Source organism: Euwallacea similis, chromosome 2 (genome assembly GCF_039881205.1).
Source record: "Euwallacea similis isolate ESF13 chromosome 2, ESF131.1, whole genome shotgun sequence".
NCBI lineage: Eukaryota > Metazoa > Arthropoda > Insecta > Coleoptera > Curculionidae > Euwallacea > Euwallacea similis.
In genome coordinates this window covers 965,686-986,082 of record NC_089610.1, presented here as the reverse complement: position 1 = coordinate 986,082, position 20,397 = coordinate 965,686, and the positions used below count along the sequence as shown (strand labels likewise).

The 20,397-nt window shown below is 33.4% G+C and overlaps 1 protein-coding gene across 6 annotated transcripts in view; it reads left to right on the top strand.

Moving 5' to 3' along the window:
- Lmpt (Limpet) overlaps positions 1 to 20,397 on the top strand; it is a 34,812-nt gene that overhangs the window by 5,089 nt on the left and 9,326 nt on the right. For 3 of the 6 annotated variants that reach the window (XM_066402465.1, XM_066402448.1, XM_066402439.1), the window contains 3 exons: positions 8,962 to 9,118; positions 11,524 to 11,685; positions 12,177 to 12,458. In XM_066402465.1, coding sequence (XP_066258562.1) covers positions 8,962 to 9,118; positions 11,524 to 11,685; positions 12,177 to 12,458 — 601 coding nt within the window. Of the gene's footprint in view, positions 1 to 6,683; positions 6,839 to 8,961; positions 9,119 to 11,523; positions 11,686 to 12,176; positions 12,459 to 15,730; positions 17,004 to 17,056; positions 17,152 to 18,430; positions 18,671 to 20,397 lie in introns of those variants that run through there. The other 3 variants (XM_066402456.1, XM_066402429.1, XM_066402474.1) reach the window with 3 other exon arrangements.

Sequence of the window (20,397 nt, the reverse complement as noted above, 5' to 3'; positions counted from 1 at the left end):
TTATATAATTTTGTTTGTTGTAATTTGTCCCCCTTAGCTCCACTTTGAACGGTTTTATAGTCGCGTTATGTGTACTTCATAATGCTGTTAACATTTCGTCGACATTTGCACGGTTGAACTACTGTATTCATGTAAAATAGAGATTGACTTCTTAAGTGGCCTTTGAAATGTTTTTGACGATAAAATGCCCTTTTTAATGAAATAATGAAATTGGCTTTAAGGAATTAAAATCCAAAAAAAGAACTTTGTACCTATATGACCTAATAAAGTTAGCAACTACCTCTATCTGCCCAAGTGCACATAAACTGATACCCAACAGCAATAAATTGTTAAATTGTTCTTACATAAGATTTATAAATAGAAGCTGATGTAATGAAATGAAATGAATGCATGGTGGCCAGGCTGACAAGCTGTTCAAAATTTGGCTACATATGGTTGTTTTATAATTATTTATATTGTACCTACACCTGCATAGTATAATTTTTTAATTGTAATGTTTATACAGCTTTTATATAAATATTATAGACATGTTTTGGTCTTATGCGACATTTTTCTTTTAAATTCTTGACATCATGATAATGTTTCAGATTGTTGTCTATTCCTCTCCATAAAATGTGCTAACACATTCCTAATGACCAGTCATACATTTTAAGTACAAACACCTATCAATTTGGTATCGAGCGACGAAGAAATCAATCTTTGATCGCATTTGGCGACACCGAAATCGGAATTTTGGTACCTTATACTTTCAACATATACATACATAGTTCTTGTTTCAATGATAATAATAATGATTATTTCACCTTGTTTAATGTGATCAATTCAGGAATTGCGTCGCCAATAAAAAGTTTTTCAGAAACCAGACGCACAGCTGTCGGTATTTTGGTCTAGTTTAGATGTTATCCATTATGGTGGTTAGTAATCAATCGCATGGGTGTCTCAAGGTCAATTAATTTCTGAAACTGGTTCTGAAATAAGCAATGCCATTTCGCGTTGTTAAATTCATAAGAGAGAGTTGTCATTGATAATAATAATGGTAACAAATTAGTAGTTCGTTTTTAACTTTTCGAAGTTATTTTTTAAACCCTTTAACTGCCATTGCAATTATTAGGAAGTTGTAAGATTGATTAAGGGTCAATAGGTCAAAATTTTGGCAACTTTACCTGGAAGATAACTCCCAAGGAAACAAAGAAATAAGTTAATGATTTGCTTTAATATTTTCGTCTTTACAGAAATTTACTTTTCAGCAAAGATATCGAAGCAATTATTTTTCGGAACTAATGTAAATTAAACTAATAACAAAAGTCATAAATAAACTTAGGTATTAACTTATGTTATGGTAGAGAATTTCTTGACAATATGGCGTTGAAAATTAATTGATAAATCCATATCGCTTCTTATTATTAGACTACTGGGACCATCTATTCTTCAATATCAAAAAATCAGAAGAGTAAAGGGGTATCTAGGATCAGGATTAGAGAGAAATTATAAAAAGTCAAGATTACATTCAATTTTTCACCTTGTGGAATAAGTATACCAATCATACATTTTTAAACCTGCAAAATGGGTCAATTGTCAGCCTTACCCGGAATTGTTCAAGAAAGAAAGATTCAACAGCTTGTATACAGGGTGAGGTCTTGGCAATAACATTGACCCGTCGTATATGGGTGCCTCAGCCGTCAACATCTCCATCTGGAAGGTGCAATCCCATAGTGTGGTGGTGGGTGACAATATTTCCTTGCTCACTTATAATGGACAATTATTCTAACTCATGCTTATTTAATAAAGCACTGTGCCGTTTCTACAATGCAATATGATTTAGCTAGTTCAAATAGAGCACTTAGATGAATGACACGGCGAGTTTCGCAAAAGCGTATAAATGATGGATTTATTACAGTTTTTATTAATTCAATTTCAGTGGGTATCCATCGTAACTGTTTTATAGCCCCCTAAAGACCCAGCAATGAAACACTTTAGCACGGAATTACGAGTAATCGCCTACAAAATGCATTAAATTTTCGTAATTATAGAAGTTTGAGATGTTACGTGTTCTGCTGTATTGGACAATTACGCAATAAGTCGGAGTGTTTGGCAAATACGTGGGAGGTTATTACTGCAAAGAAAATATACTTAAATCTTAACCTGTAGTAAAATGGGAGAATTCAAATCATGATTCAAGTTATGGAGTTTGGGTTGTATTCAGTTTAAAGAACTGGGAGTAGAACAATAAATTATCTTCCAGTTAACAGAAAAGAAAAGGTACTTAAGTATTCATTTACCAACAAATACCTCATAAAGAAGACTGGAAAAATATGTCGCCGCTATAAATATCCCGGAAGCTGTGGAAAAGTAGATTTATCTTTTAAGAGGATTTTAGCGGCACGTGTTAATACACATATTTGCCAAAATAGTGTCGCGTTTAATCTATTTTTAGATAGAGCAAGTGTTGTTTTAAATTTATTGAACTAATTTACATTCGCTTTTAGAAACAATGCAGGTGTATAATACATATCCGAACGAACCCGGAGGGGGGTGGCAATGTAATAATTTCAGAGCAGCAGCCTCGGTAATCATTAATTGCTTACCACTTTAAATTTTCGTTTTCATGAATTAATTTTCACGATAAATGGGCGGGTCCCGCTTGTTTAATAACAGCAGATCACGGAGCATTATTATCGATAAATCTAAGAAAATATGAAGGATAATTAGTTAGTGCTTAATTTCGTAAACATCCCGAAATTTAAGCGTCAGTAGTAACTGGGGCATATCTGTGAATAATTATAAATGCGGCGGGTACCTACTTCTAAATGTTAAGAAAGTTCAGACCTGATTCTCATCTAACCAGCGAACAAGTTAAGATTTGGTGGCGCCCTTAATAAGCAATGAAAACAACCATTTTCCTTTTTAGCATTGTGAAAAAACACCGGAGCAATTGTTATTAGATGTTCCGAATCAATTGTTGTTTTGATCTTGTTGTCGATAAAATTTAGTTTAATGGATGAGTTAAATCTAATAACCGTGGGGTGCAAATTTTGCTGAAACCTAAACAAAATGTGTGGTGTATGCGCAATCGATGGGTTTTATTAGCAATAAACTGGAAATATTTACGAGCCACAATTTTGTTTCGACACGACCGCAAACATAGAACTCACTATTAAATTATGAACACGGCGATGTGTCATTTTTTTTTTAATTTGTAAATCTGAACCAAAAAAAAAGAGGTAAATAAAACGGTGTTTAGAAGTCAATAATGAGAATAAAGCTCACCATAAAGTCGTAAAAAGTAATAAAATTGGTTACTGTCGTAATATGTCACCAAATAAAATAAAAAAGAAAAAATCTAGAATCGGATTAAAAAAATAAGTGATGGTGGATGCTGACAAACAGAAATACGCAAAAAACATAAAATTATTGTTTAGTTGAGTAAAAAATTACAGTTTACACATTTTTACGATATCTTCATAAAATTTAATTCGTTATCGGCGCCATTGACTTGGATTCGAGCCACTGTACTTTTCACACTCATTTCGGAAATTGCGGCTTAAACATAATTTTTAATGTAGTCCAGAGAACTTCATAATAAAGAACTTAATCAAGAATATTTCCAAAACGGTTAGAGATGCCTTTTTGACGTAAAGTAGTTCAGAGTATTAGAGTGTACAACAATACTGAAGTTATCGATAGGTTTTAAAAGTGAATATATCGCACTCAAGAACCTCTCTGACAGCAATTTCAAGTTTAAAAATAAAAAACTGTGAGATTTATTTCCAATTTACAGACTAAAGGATATTTTGACACCCTGTAGAATGAGAATAAACTACTTTTGTATGCGGTTAGTTTAGCTGTTTAGTTGTTTTTTTACCCTCTTTCTTAGCATCCAATACTCATTTGTATCATTGCCTCTGGGACACCCTGTATACCTCTGGCAGTATACATTATAAAGGAAGGATGAAAGGGGCGATTCTTGAGGGAGTCACTGTTCAGGATAAAAATGAAAAGAAAGAATGCTATTACTTCGTACATCTAGTTGTCCTTTTGAAGTAGGTTTTTTTGTCGTTGGAAGCTGGTATAATTTGTATAACCGACCATTGTGTCAAATGATTTGTTAATTTCCATAAATAAACTTGTTGTTCTTCTGCTGTTTAGATATATGTATAGCTTGTACGTTGCTCGTCAAAACAAAGATTGTGTTAATAGTCAAATGTTTCGGTATAAAGCCAAATTGATATATTCGTTTAGGTATGTTTTCCAATCAGTCCCTGAAGTCTGTTTTTTATTTTCTTTAAAAACTTTACTTAACACGAGTAGTTTTGCAGTTTTTTGTTCGTGTGTTTAGTCATTTTTTTGGAACTGGTATTATTATCCTTTTTCTCCATGTCTGTTATTTATGACATTGTTATTCAGTACGTTTAGTATGTGAGTTCATGAGTTTTTCGAACTAAGCTCTTAAGATTTTGTCTTTTCTTGCAATAAATGCTTTCACATTTCTATCTTTTATAGTGCTTATACCGAGTGACAAAAATATAAAATTCATTATTTGCCCCTTATTATTATGAATAAAATAGTTTATTTGATATTTAAATAATAATTTCCGTTGTGTTCAATCGTTGCAGTTTATTTGATTTTAGACAAATATTCCAGTTTGCTAAATATTAAATAATATGTTATTCAAATCTAATTACAATTGATTTAATTGCACACTCATATTTACCGATTTTATTACTGCTTTATCATTATATTATTATTGTTTTATTACAGTTTAAAATTAAAGATTGATTAAATTAATATTAATTGTTTTGTTTGATTGTAAGTAACTTATCAGTCATTTTTCTGTAGTAGATACGTACCTAGAGTGCGTTTTGGAAAGCGCGCCCCTACTGACTTTAGTTTTTCTTGTACGCACGCGGTCGTCCCAGATTATCCTGCAACATAGCGAGTTTCACCCAATGTAGACGTCGAATTTCCCTCATTTTTCTCGACGTTCGTTCGTGACTCGCACATGCTTTCCGCGACCCGCGAAAATCAAAAACTCGACCTGTAGTGAAATTGCCGATTAGTCAATATATTACGAGTTGAGGTTTGTTATTGTGTTTCAACGTGTAACCGTTTTGTACACGGTGTACCGAACTTGTCAAGTGTGCCGGTTGGTTTAGGGGTTTTTATTGTGCTGTTGACATGTGCGCTATCTCTTTGGGACCATTTATGAATTTCTCTTTTTCTGCAATTGTCTATCAACCATCTTGTTTTATTATCTCGGTTTCGAAAGTATCGGCAAGCATCCATATTTTTTTGTGAAGTGAAAATGACGCTCATATAATAGTATTTATTATTTGTGAAAAAATTTGAATCATACGACAGAAACTTCAATAATTGCATAACTAATAATGTTTGTTTGGTGCCCAGTAAGCTATTTTGCATAATGCATTGAACGAATTTAAAGCTTCACACGTATGTTTTACGAATTTTTATCAACACTGTGCCGTATTTTTCGAATCTTTGTACAGTTTTTTGCTAACACATGTTTATGTAAGAATAATAATTCGAATATAATTAAAGAGTCAAGAAAAAGTGTGTAGTCCTAACTAACAATTAACTCAAAGGTTTATTGAAAATAAACTGACACAACTTTGTGCATACACTATATTTTATAATGTAAGCTTTTGTAAAATTACTGACATTATAATTAGCTGTGTGTTAATAGGCACAGTACACATATCTGACGTGATTATTGGTTTTTGGATCAGATTTTTACGTTGTTTAGTTTATTTACCTTAAGTTCTATTATTTCTCTGAGAAGCAAATGTGCACAACTGCTTGTGTATTTAATATGCAGGTGTAGTTAATTATTCTTTAATATTTATCGCTAGGCGTATTTGGTCCGATTTTGAAAAACACCTAAATATCTGTTGCTCGATAATGTGTCTTTTTGTGGGTTAGTTAGACTCCCACAAAAATTTATTTCTCTTATTTTTTGATCAAATAAAAAAACAATACAAACTGAATTGAATTTAACTGTGCTGGAAACGATACCTTTGATGAATGAAATAATTTCCAAAAATATACTTTAACTATATTGAACCATCCTTCAACCGATATTGTTTTCATAATACCTAATAATACTAGAGTGGAAGGAGTTATTAATCTATTAGAAGCCACTTTATGAGCATTAATCACCTTTTTGGATAGTAAATTGTAAACACGAAAAATCCGATGTTTACATATTATGTATGATTCGTTCTACGTGGTGGATGGTTTGCCAGGGAAATAATTTTTTTTTCTGAGGAATGTGTAAAATCCCTTTGAACTTCGCGAATTGTGCTAAATAATTCAAATTTATTTGGTTGTTACATTTGTACAATATTTCCTTAGTAATTCAAGTCTATTACATCTTCGTACTTAAATCATAAGCCATTAAGCAAAATTATTCTACTAACAAAAGCTACTAAAGCGATTGGTGTTTCCTTTTGAGATAGCACATTTCAGCGGAAAACGATTTTTACAGCAAATACAAATAAACCCCACTGATAAAGGTATCATTAGTTAAATGGAAACCGCTTCGAAAATAGACATTGGACATAAAATTACTAAATTAGATGGAGTAAAAATTGATAGATACGTCTTAACGGTCGTTGGTGCAAGAAGGAAATAGAATATATAGTGCCATATATGTATATAGTGGGAGTTGTAGTGGGAAAACTATGTTAACTAAAACTAGAAGCAAAAGTGAACAGGATTTAAGTTCGACGTTGCCTTGGTCGGGATTAACTTTGGCGTGTGTAAGGATTCTTCAGTTATACGGCAAGGTTTTTCAACAGGATATAACCAAGTTTAATATCAAGTATGTTTTTTCTAGTAAAGTTCAGTGATTACAGCCATACATTGCTTATAAATTGGCTATGTTTCAGCGCTCTAAACAAAGCGAAAATAGTTATCTTGAAACCTCAAACTAATGGAAAACCAATAAAGATATTGTATGTGTATTAAGGATTTTTTCTTTACCGTTGGCAGATTCTTAATAGTTAGTAATATACGGGACGTTCTATGGAATAAACTTTGGTTTTTAAGACTCTCACAAATTTATTGCCAACCCAGAAAGTGATATTTTGAAAATTTAATTTATTTATTAACTCCAAAAACGTTTTTAAAAATGTAACTCATTAGTGCTCATTTCGTATTTTCAGACCTATAAAATAAAATCGCAAATGTGCTGATGTTAATGGTGCTGATATTAAGAGCTAAGTCCGTGATATATCCCTCATGAGCATCATTTCAGAATTAGCACTTTCATAAGTTAATATAGAAATAGATATTAAGGTGTTCACGGTCTCAGATGCATCTTAATGTGTTCCCATTTAATTTTAACCTTGCACATGACAGACATATGGGGCGGAAAATCCGAAAAATTTTCTTTTTTCAATTGGACTTGTGGGATGAGCGCCGAGTTTTTCTGAAATGAAAAGGAAGTGTTCATTAGTGGAGCTGAACCAAAACAAACAGACGTCAATTAGAAAGATCCACGAAAATTGATTAGTCGGAAAACAGTTTTTAATTTAGCGCTCTGAAATATGTTATGTGTTATTGGGCTGGGAAAAATATGTCAGCATCGATATTATTGGTACCAAAAAAAAAAAAAACGTGGCACCCAACAAAAACCATTTTTAAACATCGAAATTATAAGGAACTATATCTGAAATTTCGCAGACCTATCTTCGTGTCTTACGTCATCTTTTGTGCATAAGTTAAAAATAATGGACCATTTTACAATTAACTAACCAAAATAAAAGTCATGAGCTGCCAAAATAATGTTATAAGGCGTGGAGAGCATCTAACCGAGAAATTGCCGAAATGTAGAATATGATGTAAATTAAACGTACTTTGATAATAAGAGTTTATAATGTAAATATCTATACTTTTATATTTCGAATCATTCAGGTAAATATTAAGTGTCATATACGCAGTTATTTGTTACGATGATTGATGAGCTGCTAAATAATACTCGAAATTCCTCATTTTGGCAACCAGTCCATAAGGTGCTAATTTTTATCGCCATATGGGCTGCTTGAGACTTTATTATTACTTATAATTATTATTTAGTTTCACTCCCTACTTCAGTCTTTTTTAATCATATTTCTGGTCAATTTAATCAGATTGTAGTTAGAGTTTTATTTAACTTAATAAGATTTATGATGTCGTTTATGAGTTAATTTTTCCGTTCGCTATGATACTGTGCAATGATTCAAACCATAACACTGGTCACTTTTAAATATGTTCACTATTGCTATCTTCGAAAAGGTGAGAGTTACAATGGGGAAAAGGTTGCCATTTTTGAAGATTTACAGGACGTTGACAAACTGTTTTTGTTTTCTGAGATTTTACAAAAAATATTTAATTGATCAAAACTTCCAATTAAAAATATTTCAAATCTGCCAGCGTGATCACAAAAAAATTGAAACATTTCTTCGTTATTTTCTTCTCTACATCATATCATAAACGACTTTCATTCGTGAGTGATTAATGTATAATTTGAGTTTTTTGTAATCAACATCATATCAGTGTTTTTTGATGTTTTACAAACTTGGTCATTGATAGTTTCCCCAAAAAAATTCATTGAAATCATTTCGGAAGAACTAGGTGGCCAACTAAAAACAGTCCACAAATGATAAATTGATGTTTCAAGAATGAAAAGCGTTTCCGAAGCAAGAAATGGAAATGCCAGACCAGGTAAACTTCATCACAAATTCTAACAAGGCCCTTAAGGCAGCACCGAAGTCTTGTTAAGGCCCTTTCGTTGCTGCAGTAAATTCTTTTTACGACAGCCCTCAAACATATTTTGACAGTAATTGGGTTATAACGGCAATACTTTTCAAGCTCACTGACGCAGAAGTAGTGATTTATTCTTGTAATTATTAAAAGCGAGTTTGTGGAGATGGAAATTTCAATAAATTTTTGTGTATCTTTCAGAAAGACATGCAAAAATTGCAAATGCCCCAGGGATGGACACGAGGTAGTAGCTGAACATGGGGCGCGGTCGCGCCTTGGCTTTGTGATACAAGATGGTCTGGATGCCCGGACTTTGGGATACACCTTTGTGCCTCCTGGTTTGACTACAGCTAGACAGGTATAATAATGAAGTAAAACATAATTCCTAATGGCTTGACCACATTCGTTGTTATTTATTTTTAAAAAATGACAATTGTGTGCATATTGAACTATACTTACTGCTCTGTCCAGCGAGTCGCCACTATGACAATACATTATGCATCTCGTTTCTTTAAACATTTTATTTAAAATACAGTTATTTTATAAGAAAACAACCCAGTGAAAAAGAACCAGTACTTTTTTTGGAATTTATTAATTGCAATTAGCGAAAAAAGGAGGTAGGAAAAAAATAATTTCTTTGAAATACAGAGTTGAATATAAGGCGCTTGTTTGATAAAGTATTTTTTTTAATTTTGACAAATAAAGTGGCAGTTTTCTTAATCAAATCTGTGACTAAACGACTTTCATTTCGAAATTAGATGATAAAGCAGACACCTTCACTTCATTACTCGGTTACCGAAGCCTGCTGGAAACAAACATCTTTAAAATGGTAGTATAATGTAATTTATAAAAAAATTTCCGCAACATGTATATACAGAATGAGTCTTTAGTAATGGGGCACAGAGTAATGATGTTTTTTGACATAAAAATAATGCAATTTAGCTAAATTTATGTTATACCAAAAATTAATAACCGAGGTACAGTACATCAAAGTTGAAAAATGAAATCATACATTTCTTTAATATCTCTCGAACATTTCGAGCTAATTTCACTAAATTTCCTATCTAGGGATTTTTTGATATAAGAAATTTAAATTTATCGATGATTTTGGTGTATCTTCTAGAGGGCGCCATAATCGACGATTAGGACCCATTTAAATCACTTCAACTTTTTTGTACCACGGTGTATGTCATTTTGGACCCATAAAAAATTTTTCCTTACCTTTTCTGCTTAAAAAAGTTACACCTTAGTATCGTTAGAAGCAACGGTTTCCGAGAAATTAAATGAAATTACTTAAATTCCCATTTCTTTTACTCGTTAACATGTGTAATAACATACTTTTTTTATATTGTTAAAAAGGCATAAAGACATTAGAATAATTTAATACCACAGTTGGTCTTATATTACATATCTAGTAAAGCTTCAAACAAATATTTTAACAATTGTTTACGTTAACAATTATGACGTTACTTACCTTCAGTTTAAAAAAATGCAATAAATATACCTGAATAATTATTAAACAATATTCAAAATGTAGCAACACTATTTTGGAATGAACAATTGCTATTTAAAATAAAGTGGCCGTTCTGTAAAAAGGTTGTAAAATGCATCCAAGTAGATAGTAGACACGTCGAGCATTTGTTGCCACAGGAAGATATATTTAATTTCTAATTGTTTTAATTATTGTTAAAATATTTGTTCGAAGCTTTACTGGGTATGTTAATAGAAGACTAACTGTGGTATTAAATTGTTCTAATATTATTTTTATGCCTTTTTAACAATACAAAAAAATTATGTTATTACATGTTAACAAGTAAAAGGAAAACATTTATGGGTCCAAAATGACATATACCGTGGTACAAAAAGGTTAAAGCGGTTTAAATGAATCCTAATCGTCGATTATGGTGCCTTCTACAAGATGCACCAAAATCGTCGATAAATTTGAATTTTTTATCTCAAAAAAACCCCTAGATAGGAAATTTCGTGAAATTAGCTTGAAGTGTTCGAGAGATATTAAAGAAAAAGTGATTTTATTTTTCTACTTTAATACTCTGTACCCCGGTTATTATTAATTTTTGGTACAACATAAATTTAACTAAATTTCTTTATTTTTATGTTAAAAATCTGTCATTGCTGTGTGTCCCACTACTAAAGACTCATCCTGTATAATACAATATTTTTGTAACATTACATATACTATAAGTAAAGTTACTTTTTGTAACCTTTTTTGACATGGTTCAAATTCATCTTAACAGAATGTTGCATAATCAACATCTAAAACACATTGTAAATTTAGACATATTTATCTTTGTTCCACAATTGAAAATAAAAGCAAAATTACTTGTCAAATCCTTTTTGTTTTTCTTCTTGCTTCACTATTCGTGACTTAATGTATATTGGACAAAATCCATTATTATAGAAAAGCTTATGAATTTAATTCAGCTAGAAAATTAAAGCAGAAAAAATTTAATATATTTGCTGTTTTGGAATAGCATTTAAATAAAAGTGGTTCTAATTATGTGATCAACAGATCAATATAGCCGTTTATCGACTTTGGTTCGATATTTCTTTACGGCTATGAAGAATATTTTTTATCTATAAATCGTGTGTTTTATATTCGTGGTAATCAGTTAAAATAACATTTAATTGTCGATGTACGGTTTATTTTGTGTGATGTTACATTCCGTGATATAATAATGAGGCGTCACTAAACAGAAAATACTACTAGCAGCATACACGTGCTCAAATCTCGTTTTCTTTTAGGTTGACCAGTACTACTCAACACTGCCATCCGAAGATGTACCTAAATTAGGATCGAAAGGAGAAACGATACGATCGCAGCGAATAGTTAGACAGCTACCGAAGCAAGACTTATCACTAAGTGCCTGTAAATTTATAGAATCGGAATATGCAACTAGTTATGAGGTATTCAGCAATATTAAATTTAGTTATATCGGGTGGCACAAGGATTCAGGCAAGGAAAATTGCTTTTTTAAAAATATATATTTCTATAAATTTTTATAAAAACTTTTATTTGTGACATTTCACTTTATTCAATTTCAAACTTATTTCAAATTTAGCTATTCAATCAAATAATTTTTCTGCCAACATTTGACACAGTGAGGTTAGTAATTCAATACATTTGTTAGATCCCTAGCTAGATTTACACGTTTCGAGTATTCTTACGGCCCCCTATTTGTAAAGGGGCAATATAATTGATTTCCACGATACCGCCCGATTTGTATTAAGTTAAAATAATACATAGTCCACCTTAGTTTACAAATATAATGCACGATAAACACTATAACTTCATTTTTTGGTAATTAAGTATAACAAAATTAGTATGATTGTTGCAATGTATAAAATCTGGAGAGTACTTTTCGATATGTAATATCTTTTTTATATTTTGTTTTCAGGATTTTGTCTCGGCCCGTAACGAAGTCGCCCTGGACGTGGGGGTAGCCAAACAAGCACCACCGAATAGTGCTTGTGCGAATTGCGATCGTTCAGTGTCTTCCCAGCAAATAGTGGTGACCGCTCCCAGGCTGGGCAACATGGTTTGGCATCCTGGTTGTTTTAAGTGCACTGGTTGCGACGATCTTCTGGTGGACTTGGCGTATTGCGTCTACGGCGATAATATTTATTGCGAACGGCACTACGCCGAGAAGATGAAACCACGATGTGCTGGCTGTGATGAGGTAAGTGCTGGTAAATAGATAATAATTATTGCTTTGTAAGGAAAAGAAGTATAAACGAAGCAAATTAAAATTCCCCTCAACCATATTTAAAATCCACGGTGTAACACATATTAATTAAATTGAACAAATACTTCGCCACTTTTTTAAATATTTATGTTAAATTTTGATTAGTCTATACACATTTGATTAAGATCTACATAAGGGTACCAAAAAGTAAACTTGTTTTTTAACTATAACCTATAAAGAAGATTTTTCTGGCTTGAAAACAAATAATTATTATTAGTATTACTATTTTGGGGAACTGTTATTTGTGCTACAAATATATGGTAGAGAAAAATATTTGAAACAATTTGTGATTTCAAGATTGGGTGCAATAAATAAGAATAAAAACTTTTTAATTCACGACGTTTTGGCGGACGCGACGTAATAAAGCAATCAGAGTGCGCACTGATTATGATTTAAAATTAGGTGCATGGATGGCGCCACAACTTACATTTCCTGGCATTTCCTACCATTTCCTGAATAATTTTTTAATAGGATTTTTTTCATTAAGGACCAGTGTTTTAAATTCTCGGAAACTTTTCCAACAAGATAATTTTTATAGAAAGAAGGAAATGAGAGCAAAGCTCACTGGCCAGTTTCATCATTTCCATGGAAATGATTTTGCAGGCAAAGTTATCCAGCAGTTGGAAAAACCGGCCCTTAATCTGGCATTGATTTATTTACATGTTACAAACAAAATATTATGTATATAAAAGTAAATATGTTGGAGGAAAATATAGAAGAAAACAGATGTAAAATGGTTAAAAATAAGCCGCAATTATACGAAATAACAAATATTTCGCTTCGCTTTCAGTATGCGCTCTGATGTAGGTATCTCGGGTTTTGTTTCTTTTCATTGAGTATATTGAGTAATCCGCAGCAGTTAAATCGGTTAGATTATACTATAGGTATTGCAAAAGCGGTTAGGAGTTTCGCTTTATTTTTAGTTGCTTCTTAATAGCAATTTGCACCAAATCTATGAATGGCAAGCTAAGTCACTGGATGTGTTCATGGAATAATTGAGTTGGCGCATGACGCAATTACACCAAAACCGTTGTTGGGTGACTGGAGATCGATTATCTCAAATTGTTGGTGCGAAACTTCAATCACGTAGTAAACTACATCGAAAAAAATTTTTGTTTCCTGTATAAAATAGGGTGCCTTTTTCAAATATGTTCACTATAGCTGAAGACTCATGGCAAAATTTAGAGATATTTCCTTATAAAGCTTAGAATATTTCCAACTACAGATAAGGTGTTTTGCAACTCGAAATTTCATCTGGAATGAGCAGAGGAGCTAGACAATGTTCATAAAAAAATTTAGAGACATTGCATATTAAGATTTAGAAAATATTTGTTGCGAAATTTGTACAGTACACTCATTGCAAACTTTTAAAAAATTTTACCGCAAAGCTTAGAGAATATTTACTACAGATTTGGTGAGTTATTCAAAACGTAAAGAAATTTGATAATAAGGATAAACTAATGCAAATATTACTCATTCTTTTTTTTTCGTTTCTCGGAAATATATTGAATCTTCATTTTACCTCAAATGAAAAATCACGAGCTAGATTCCTACACATTTTATTTAAACAATTTTTTTTGTGAAAAGCGCCGTGTGGAAAATGCTGAATGCCCAATCCATAAATAAGTTTTATTTACATGCTCTCTATCTTAATATATTCCTAAGCGAATTGGCAATGTCGTGAGTGTTGAGAGATTCTCAACGGTGACTTTCACAGGGGGTTTTAAGGAAAGAAAAAATTTTAATTTGGAATTTATTACACGTGTCTTGATTCGAACTGGTGAAGATAATATTAGTAGGTACAACTTAAACTTGGACCTTTGACTAACGACGGCGACATCGAAAGTGTGTTTACTTTTCCATGTGCATTTTTTGTGCACCAGCTATCTAATACATATCTTTTCTTATGTTCCAAAGTGCATATAATGCAATTTGATAGTAAACAGTAGCTGGGTATCAAGTAAAGGGTGTGATATAACTTGGATAACTATATTATTAGTCCCAAGGGGAATATAAAAAACAGTCCGAGAAGTTAATGTAGTCTGTGCGATTTGCACACGGCTCGCAATTATTTGACCTGCCAGAACCTATTCGCCAAACAAGGCCGCCGTCTCGGATTGCAAATGCAGCAGTGCCTCGACGTTCGACGTCGACAGCGTCGTTTCCATCACTAAATCCCATCCTGCCTGCCTTCCCACGAGAGTTCGGAGCACCTGTTGAGACGATGAGGCTCAAGTTGGCCGACCTCTGCATGAAGTTGTTGCCCTAGTCCCATTAAATCTATATCAGGGTAATTTAGGAATCGTCACAAACGGAATTTGTGATTTCCATTCTCAACGTAGCGACAAAAAAATATTGTGAAAGATCCCAGATTATGAAGCGTTATATTTTGAAACAATCTTTTGATTGAAAATCGCGTCCGATAATTTTCTTTGTCACGTTTCCGGTAACCGTCGGCTGCCCTTTTCTATCTATTGGTCATTTTTTTTTTCATTAACTTACACACATTCCTTGATTTGAGAGAAATTCAGTCAAACAATACTCTTGTAGTGTTGTCCCATTTTAGAGAGTCCGAAGAAAATTGTGATTGTCGAAGATTCTCCAGAGCGTATCAGGATGATTTTTTCCAGATAAAACGCATCGTTCTTGAAATACTGGAACACCTCTGTCTACAAACAGAGACTCTCGAAAAAAGTTACCGTCCTCATCCTTGGAGTCCACTGAAGAAGATTCCGAATTGAATTTCCTTGGAAATCCCCGTACATCTGAAAGAATTTAAAAAAAAACAAACCTCCTTATTATATAAGTGAAGTGGAGCTTACTATGGTAATATCTTCATCGGCTTTCCTAGAGGTTCTAAAAGCTCTATTCTTATCCATGGAATCAGATTCTGATGCTCCGCTTTTGCTGTTTGTCTCTTGATGTTATCTATTAAAATAATGAATGTATAGCAATATGGTCGTGCCATCTGCTATTGGCAATAGTTCCGAATGTCTGGCACATTTTTATCCCAGCTGAATGAATACGTAGAAACTTATCGATGATAACGTCGTAAGTTTTGGTCACCAACTTGTCCCTATGTTGTTTTTCAATTAATTTTTTTTATTGCGTCTCTGTCGCTCATATTGAACCGATTAGAGGTATAACCTGTATATATATTTTTGTTACCAATTATTATCGATTAGGCAGCAACAAGGTTTTTGTAGTTAGTGCCCCAGCCAGATTATTGGCACAGTTAGTCCAGTGCCTGCGATTGTGGTGTGTGCCATCTTATTAAATATTTGTCCGAAAATCTACTAAAACTATGTTCAGTGCGCACTCCTACCTGCCATTGTGGAAGTGACATGGGTTTGCTGCTTTCCGTTTTGGTGACTTGTGTGGGCGTAATTGAACTTGTAGCCTTCTACCATAATGTCAGAAGACGAGCTACTTCTTACGAACCAGTTCAAACTAGCTTAGCCACTATTCATACGAGGCAAATAAAAGAGCTCGAAGGCATCAGAGATAGACTTTCAGACCAATACGATCAGCTTAACAGCAAGCAAGTTCTTCCATCTCGGCCCACTTTCAGGCTTAATAGTCACGAGGATATCGAAATAGAGTTTTGCAGTAACGTTCGCTCCAGATCGCCGTCACCTAGAAGGTTCTTAGTTTCAGAACAGTCCCAGGGACAAGGAGTCCAGAAGTCCAAAACTCAGGAGTGTGTTCCTGAGTACTTGATTGAAGAAGTTGAGAATACGGGATGCAGCATTCCCAGGTATCTACTGAAAGATGGAAACGATCCAGTCCCATTACCACTTCCCGAAACCTTTTTGGTCTCTGAACGAAATCTTGAAGTTGAACCAAAAACCGACAATATTTTCCGAAGAAAGTTAGGTCACAGTGTCGTCGAGCTGGATGGAGAATTGTACTACAGAAGATCACCGTCGCCCTTTCCAAGTTTTGATCTTACTGTTCCAAGAAACAGTATTTGCAGTGAGTTGCTTGACGGTCCTGTCAGTGTAGCTGAAATCGATGAACCTAGATCCGGATCAATCTCTCCTGTAAATAATGTCGATTTTGTCTCCACATCAGAGAAAGTGGAAATAATTTTAAATCACAGCAATTTAGCCCATAGTTCTACCGAATATTGGGAGAACAAGAAATTGGTGGTTCCAATCAGGAAATCGAAATCTAGATCTATATCGCCACTTAATACTAAATCCATCGAAAGGAAACGGTCAAACTCAGAGTCAAATACTTTGAAAGTAGAGGATCCATTGGTCTCCAAAACCTCCTCCAATTTAGAGCTCTCCAGCAGAGGTGAAGACGAAGTTTTATCTAGTGAGACTGATGCAGAAGATTTGGATGTAAAATTATATTCCGAAGAGTTAAAAAATAGCCTCGATGGGCTGGACAAAAGCAAAGGAGGCGTGAAAAAGAAATTAATTAGGAGACGAATGAGGAAGAGTCGTTCTGAATATTCAGCTGATTCGCAAGGTATTAAGTAATATATAATATTAATAACACATATGGACGAATCGGATTCGCAGGAGCCAAAGCAGGAGAAGAAAATAGTTCTTTAAATTCGGATGTACAGAAGCAAACAAGTTCCAGCGCCAGACAGAAGCCAGGAGATCCTTTTTGGGTAAATCGCTAAAAAACAAATTTGGTATTTCTGGTTTGTTTGTAGTGTGGAATTGGCTTATTTAACCTTAGAATTAAAATATACTGCAGTGTGATTTTTCTTAGATAATTGCGAGTAAATTCTTCACAACATTGTAGAATTATTTTAGAAGGTAACAGATTTTCAATATTGAGGTAGATATATATGTGTGTATTTACACATTGCTGCAATTAAAAAATATTATTAAGTACATGTATTATTTTTACAGAAATGTGTAATAGTCCCACGACCACTTGCGAAAATATCCAGAACACGTATTGAATTACAGTAAAAAAAAATAGCAATACCCTTCAGCTATGAGGTAAATCCATAACGTGTTAGGTGTTATCCAAGCAAAAGCAAACAAATTTTATTAACTTTCGATGAGAAATATATTTGTATTAGTCTCTTAGACAAAACAATTACGTCGAACGTGTTTCAAAAAAAAAAAATTTTAAAACATGAAGTGCTACTTTCAGCTCGGAAATGCGTGCGATAAAGCCACTTTACCGCACATTTATCGGGGAAAAATAACGAAATATGTACAGATTTTCTTTGAAATGTTAAGTAAATGGACCTCATGTTTATAGTTAACCATATGGATGACGAAGGTTTTTTGTATACTCGAGCAGCGGCCTACTTTATGTTACTACTTGATATTTGTATAAACAAGAAATGGTGCCAAGTAATATTAACTAATGGAAAATGACATTTTGCGAAAATTATTTGCAAATTTGCTGGGAAAGCTGTTCAGAATTAATGTAATGCACCATAAAGTAAGATATTAAATAATCGATTTTAAATATGGAAACAAAAATTAATATGAAAAAAGAAAGGAAAAACACTATTTTGTATATGTGAAAAAATTTCTTCTGAAAAAGTTCAGATTAGAAGGAAATAGAATTAAAAATAAAACAAAGTAACTCGTACATATGATAGAGGGGACTACTCTAATCCCATCTTTTTGTATCCTTCGCCTCAGTAATTTCCCCAAATTTGTACGTAAAGGTTAAACTTTTCTTCCTTTCTCAAGTCGAATTGGGTTCATAGTTTTATTTCAACTTCAGTTACGTCACTGCTGATTCTATTTCGCGCGCGTCTCATGGCGAAACTTGAAGGGGAATTAATTGATTACGTCAAAAAGCATATAATTTATTTTTGTCTTCGCCAAACCAAAAATCCCTTGCACTCGGCACCACACGGCGTTCTTCTATCATTTTCTAAAAATACCGTGGAGAAAATCATCTCTCGAGCCGTTTTCAAACACTTTTACAGAATCCAGTCGCGAGACCAAGTCAGGTCGGTGAGCGCGCGCGGTCCAGTTCCGTTTCCGAAACAGAAAAAACGGCCTTAAAATGGCAGATGTCGACAATTTTACCTCCGCCAATTTCACTATTACCGAGAAGAAGACCAAGAAGGTGAAGAAGGTCAGCAAACGACAGACCCAAGAGAATGACGTCGGCAACGAAGTGACCAACATCGCCGAGAATGGTACCAGGGGGTATGTGTTGGCCATCAAAGGGATGCTAAGCCGAGGAGGATTGATATCCTCATGCGGAAAATACCGACCATATAATTTCCTTTATAGAGAGTGTGACAAAGTGAAATCAGTGGCTTTGGGTTTGGAACACGTTCGTTCCAGTTGGAGAAATAAAATGGAAAAAAAATGATAAAAAGTTGGCATTCACCAAACCAACCAGAAATTAGTCATATTGGCCTGTACAAAGTTCTATTTTTGGCTTTCCGTCTTGTTTACAACCGACTCCTCTGGAACTTGAACCGAAATTCAACGCGAGCAACAAGCATTGAGTCAAGACCTGTAGTAATTCTTGTGGACTCTATTCGCAGATTTATTCAGAGACAAGTTTTAGATGTTGAGTTTAGTAGAATCTGGCTAAATGCATTATTGCAGATTTGGGATCAACGAAACATACTTATCCGAACGCCGAAAAGAAGTTTACCTTTGAAAGCAGAGCATTTAATCATTTATTTATTGTTTGAGAATAACGCGTCACATTTAAGCATGGGTGTGAGGCAGCGAATTTGAGGCTGATTGTCAAACAGAATAGGTCCCTTTGGAATTTCGGATTCTAGAGTTTTTTTTTGAAACTAGAGTCCAAGAATAAGTTATCAAAAATTCTATAGTTTATCATTACATTAAGACTCATTTCGGAGTTTAGATCGTCCATTTGGTCAATACACTGATTCACGAAATATGTACGCGAGATTCCTATAATCTCTATGTTTTGTAACAGACTAAATATAACCGAACCAAGTGGGAGCGCACTCGGGAATTAGGTCTGTTTTAAATATTTATTTTGGCTCTGTCCTTTAGGTGCAGCAAAATGGAAGCACTAAATCTTAAGTTCGGCTGCTGTTTAAAAGACGTTACAAGCCACATGCGAGCAACTATAAGGAAATCATTTTCCAATACTTCCTATTTTAGGTTTTAAACTTTTAGGGCTTGCAAAGAAAGAGATATGGTGAATATAAAGTAAGTAATAAAATCACAAAATGCAAATTTCCAAGTAGATTTGGTTTGCGGCCATTCCACTAGGTGCAATTGATTATTGCAGATAAATAGAGAATGACATTGAGCAGCATAAATAAAAAAAAGTAAAGCAGATAATTAAAGAAACGAGACAAAAAATTGGATTGTTTCGGTAATGTGAGTCATAGTTAACATATTGAATAAATGAGTTAAAAAAATGCCCATTTTTGGAAAGAGTGTGACTAAAATCACTTTCTGTAGGTGCTAAAGTACGCCTGCTTTCAAGCAGAAATTCGTACTTACAGAAGTAATTTTACAATCATACTTTCTTGAAAAATATGTACATTTTTTATCATTTTTTTTCATATATTGGCTTTGACGCACGTTTCCAAACCAAATATCATTTTTTGCTGAATTTCTTCGATCATCTGCGTCATTTTGTGGCTGTTTATGTTTAATTTTATTCTCTATCTATCAGTAATAATTAGTTGCAACCAGGGGAATAACGGCAAAGCAGATTTTTTGCAAATTTCCAATTTGTAATTTCATTACTTACTTCATATTTAACATAAGTATCTACTGCTTCCGTATAAACACTAAAAATTCAAAATTCTGGAAATACATTTTCTATTTAATATTCCCAATACATTAAGATGTCTCAGAATAAGTATGCCGACTCCCAGTGATGCTACAATACATCTGCTGCATGAATAAAATTTTATAAAATGATATTCGTA